The sequence below is a fragment of the Gavialis gangeticus genome, unplaced genomic scaffold (genome assembly GCF_001723915.1).
Source record: "Gavialis gangeticus isolate Ggan-Ray unplaced genomic scaffold, GavGan_comp1, whole genome shotgun sequence".
Taxonomy (NCBI): Eukaryota; Metazoa; Chordata; order Crocodylia; family Gavialidae; genus Gavialis; species Gavialis gangeticus.
In genome coordinates this window covers 35,277,767-35,282,848 of record NW_017729028.1, presented here as the reverse complement: position 1 = coordinate 35,282,848, position 5,082 = coordinate 35,277,767, and the positions used below count along the sequence as shown (strand labels likewise).

The following is a 5,082-nucleotide window of genomic DNA, read 5'->3' as shown; positions in this document are numbered from 1 at the left end:
ATGGGTTTCGCATTCCTCCTGCAGGCAACCCTCGCACCGAGGTCAATGGGAGTTGTACCTGAGCAAGAAATGCAGATCAGGACTTTTTATCCCTCCATCCAACCATCCACTGTCTCTGCCGGGCTATCTATCCAGAGATAACTAGTAGCCCAAGCTATAAGTAACAGCTCCCTCTTGACTTTTACAGCCGCTAAAAGGAATTAGGCAATTATTTGATCTCCTCTTTTCCTCCAGGAGCTTCTGCTTCCCTTATAGACAGAGGAAGGGTGCAGTTACTCATTGCCCGGATATTTAATGGAAAACACTTCTTGTTACTAAATATCCCTTCTGAGTCAGGGAGGCGCAAGATACATCTAAGGGGCACATTGCCCCATCATTTTCGAGACAAAATAATATATCCGTCGCCCAGGGTAAAGGGAAGGTCGCCTAGTCTATATTGCTCAGCCCAATAGCTAAAGGGACTTGGGGAAAGCGTTAGGAAGGAGGTATTTTTGTTGGAGAAGCTCTTTCTGGTGTTGTGTGCCGGATATCCAGAGAGGAGAAGGAGACAAATGGTTACTTTTCAGGGATATGTTACAAATTAGGAGGGGAAGGACTCAGTTATGAAGATGAACGTGTTTGCTTGCCAGGGACTACAAATTGAACCAGAAGGGGTGATAGGCGTTTTCTGTCCTGCCAGGCATTTGGTGTTACAGTACCCTCCACCCGGGCTGGCAAGTTTGGTTTATTTTAATTTTTGTGTGTGTGTGTGTGGTTGTTTTTAAAGCAAGAAAGAAAATGAAAAGCTAGCAATTTTCAACTGCGATTTTTATTATTCGAAAACGGGTTCAAGCAAAAAAAAAAAAAAAAGAAAAGAAAAGAAAAAGGATCTTATTAGTCCATTAACACGCCTGCTTCCCTTGCACGAAGATGCATTTTCCTTAAAGTATGTCTTTTGTCTTTTGACTCGAAAACTTTTTCTTTTTGGATATTTTTCCCCCCACTTAGTCCTATTGCTTAAATAGATTGAGGGGCACAGGTCTGGCTGACAAAGAAGAGCTTGTGAAGGAGAGAGAGGAGGAGACAGGGAGAAATGGGTGCGTGTTGTATAAACCCACATTCAGGCCATATGTAATCTATTGTCCAGGGATATCATTAAGTGATCGCAACATGATAATGTCCCGGGATTGTAAACAGAAAGTACTTTTATTCTTGCTGCTGCCCTGTGAGCTAAGTTTTCAGGGGACAATTTACACAGGGAGAGAAAGAAAGTATCCATCTATCGAAAACACATCTCGATTACCTATTAGGGCAATTTTAAAGAGGCCAATGCAACTTTCTCTTCTTTCCTGACTGACCAGGCGACCAGCATTGTGTAGATCCGAGGGGAAAGCATCGATCCATAGAGCACAGTCCACCCAAAAAAACCCCAAAAGCCCCAAAGCCAACCAGTTATCTCACATGTACACGATTTACACATTCAATGATACATCCAGCTTTGATTATTTATGCCTTTATTTGGACGTCACTTCTGTTTAGCCGTCGAGCAAGGAGATGCGATATAGAAAGCGTCGGGGTTATCAGGTTTCTTTCCACCCTCCCCCCCCTAAAAAAAACCCAAGCAAACCAGCTAATTCCAGCATTGTATATTAATGTTACCAAGTCTCCTACTAGATCATCTACTCCTTCCACTACACACACACACACACACACACACACACACACACACACACACACACACACACACACACACACACACACACACACACACCCTGCCACCACTGCCTCTGCACGCCAGGCAGGGAGATGGAAAGTTAAGTCCCAGCAAAACACCCAAGTCTCTTATAAAGTAACCCCTGGTATCACTTTTAACTAAAGAAGTCTAGTAATTAAAAGTCTGAGTTGTTTTTCCGCGTTTCCGCATGCAGTCCTAATTAAATCTTTACGATCCTCTCTGTGACTATTAACTGCCAGCATGCTGCGCGAATATCCTGTACAAAAACCCAGCAGGAGGGCGTAATTAGATAGAAAATCAGACAAGAGTCTTCTCATTAACTACAACAACTAACCCACGTTGCTGATGAAGCGAGTGGAGTGCACGCACAGATATGTACACACACAAGCACATGCACTCCAGAGATGGGTGAAAAGATGGCGCTTCACATTTATTTCCATTTGAGCTTCCCAAATTCGTCTCTCCAGGGTCTATAGTCTGTCCATCTCCCTGCAGACGAGAGTGGGGGGCAAAACTTATAATATTATTTCATCACACCCTATGATGCCCCTTGGGTATGTAGTCTAGTAATTGAAGGAGACGAAAAGACACAAGAAACCAGGGTGCATGAGCGTAGAGGAAGAGTGGAAAGAAAGGGCGAAGAGGGAAAGGACCCCAAGAAAAAAGAATAAAGGTCGCTTATTGCTCCATTATATTTCGGCTGGGGTTTGTAACGTCCCCTAAATCATTTCCCATCTTGCATGGTCTCTGCTGAGAATAGGAAGAGGCTGAGATAGGATAAACTCAAGGCACGCAGTGCTGCGAAGATAAAATAGGAAGGAAAATGCAGCGAGTTGCCTTAAAGGGAATGGTTGTATTTTTGTGAAAGAAAAACAAAATCCATCTATCAGTCTCCAGCTCTGCAATTCAGGACGGACAACAGGACTGAAGCCTATTAGAGATGGTTTTTAAGACACCTCTGTTCTTTGTGATGCTTTTTGTCGCACGCTTAGGAGGGAGTCCCTGCACTACCTGTATTAAGAGAGAAAACCTCAAGCCTGCCCCGCACACTGCAACCCTCTTTGTTTGCTTTGAGACTCAAGAAGTTAATGCCATAATGACAGGTGTGCTCCTAGCCAGGGCGAGAGGAGAAAGGTTGCAGAGAGCCACAGAGTGACTTTTCCAGGCAATCAGTTTAATAGCTCCGACTTCTTTTTGTCAGTGTGTAATTCCTTTTTTTTTTCTCCTTCCTCCGTCCCCACCTGCACACACACACACGCACACGCACACACGCACACGCACGCACACACACACAAGCTCCCTCCGGCCTTCAGAAAACTCCTACCATGGGGCAGCAAACCGTGGGAGTAGTTAATCTCTCCCTACGTTGTTTCCTTTACAATGTGGGTGTTGCTCTCCCCTCCGAATTGTTTAGCCTTCAATTAAATGTAAAGTCTTATATATAAAAAGGAAATGCCCCTTGAATTACTGAGAAAGGGCATGGATAAACAAACAAACCATAAGTGTTGGGTGAGGAGGGGGTGGAAAATTAAGGGGTCTTTAACCGAGTTCATCTGTATCATTCACTAGGCTTTGCAGATGTTGCCAAATGGCCAGATTTTCACGGAAATATAAAGCTTTCTTGAAAAGTCTATGTAATATCTATGTTGTATAAGATAACAAAACCCCTATTGCACCCCATATGCTTCAGACATTTTTTTTCAATATTATTAGAAGACTATATCATCTAGCATAATTTCATTTCCACGTCGATTTGGGGGAAATAATAATAATAAAAATAAAAATCTTTCCTCCCCTGGTGAATTAATATAAATGGAAATAACAGACACTCCAGTTTGCAATGACATGATTTATGTTCGCGGTTCTTTAATATCCAGTCAATTTGAATAGTGATGTTTTTTTATATTCACAGTCAGTTGAAGATGCCAATAACAGCGGTATGAATCTATTGGACCAGTCTGTCATTAAAAAAGGTATGGATTATTCCAACAAGCTAGACAAACTTTTACTGTGTAGCAATACCTTCTTGAGATATATATATATATGTGTGTGTATGTGTGTATATATATATATATATATAATATGTATATGTGTATATATATATATATTTCTTACTGTGGGGCAATTAGTTCCTATGGAAAGCAGACACATGGCAGAGAGATGAATGGTTAGCTAGCTGGGCAGATGGAGAGAGTGAAATGAGAAAGAGGAGGGAGAAAAGAATAAGGAGCAAAAAGAAAAGTTTTCTTTCTTTTCAGTTGGACTGATTGCATGTTGTCTTGAATATTATTGTCAGTGGTGCCACATTCAATTCAAATAAGCGAGCACTCAAGTTGTGCCTTTGCTGGCAGCTCTCAGTTTGTTATTGCTGTAAAAAAAAAAAGGCATCACGTATTATAAACCGGTTTCCATAGACATCCTTTGCACCTCTAGTGGCTCTTGATCTGTATTGAATGACTTTTACGAATGGTTCGATTCCATTTGTGGCTTTCGATGTGTTTTCCAGTCCTGCCAAATGTGTTGGGGAAAGAAACACATGCCTATGGAAATGCAGCCCCCTCCACATGCCCATTTTTAAAAAAATCTTTATACATACGCATACATGATTTAGTGTAACTGCAGAATCACCCCATACTGTTAAAGAGAATGTGATATTAACAAATGTTTGCAGTCTCTTGTACAGCTGTAAGCAAAATAATTAACTAATTAAACTAATTAAATGTAATTACAATAACTCATTTTGGGCGGATTGCAGCTGCTTAATTTTTTTACGTTTCTCTGCCAGTCACTTGAAGATGCAGGCGATTAGTGTGTGTTATGCTGATAGACATTAAACAGATCACACCAATGCAGGGAGAGCTATCTTTAATTATCTAAGGACTTTCTATTTCTAGATGCAGTTCTAAGTACTAGAGAGATGACGCTTAGACATGCTGGTCGTTGTGCTTAGCATCGACAGCGCTTATCTCCAGGAGTTTGGGACTTGCCACATGCTCGTGAAACCTGCGGATCTTGAGTAGGCAGAGTTGTCTCGACTGCTGAGAGAAGAATAGGAAGGGCGTTTGTGGAATAACTCTTCCAGGGCAGGGGATATATCCCAGCCTATTTCTGGTAGTGACTTCTATAAGATGGCATGCCAGCCTATTTCTTGTAGTGACTACTCTACAATGATATCCCAGCCTATTTCTTGTAGTGACTTCTATTAAATGGTAACTTTGAGGAAAGGGAAACCCCGCGGCTGATTTGGCAACCTAATTTATGACCTGTGATTGAAGAATTGTTACTCCTCCACTTTTCAAAACAAAATAGACTCTCCCTCTGCCTCTGTGTGTGTGTGTGTGTGTGTGTGTGTGTGTGTGTGTGTGTGT

General features: G+C 41.8%; 1 protein-coding gene across 7 annotated transcripts in view; it reads left to right on the top strand.

The window, feature by feature from the left end:
- The window catches only part of TFAP2B (transcription factor AP-2 beta), a 75,164-nt gene that overhangs the window by 19,668 nt on the left and 50,414 nt on the right, over nucleotides 1-5,082 (top strand). For all 7 annotated transcript variants that reach the window (XM_019520945.1, XM_019520944.1, XM_019520943.1 and 4 more), the window contains one exon: nucleotides 3,627-3,687. In XM_019520945.1, coding sequence (XP_019376490.1) covers nucleotides 3,627-3,687 — 61 coding nt within the window. The remainder of the gene's footprint in view (nucleotides 1-3,626; nucleotides 3,688-5,082) is intronic.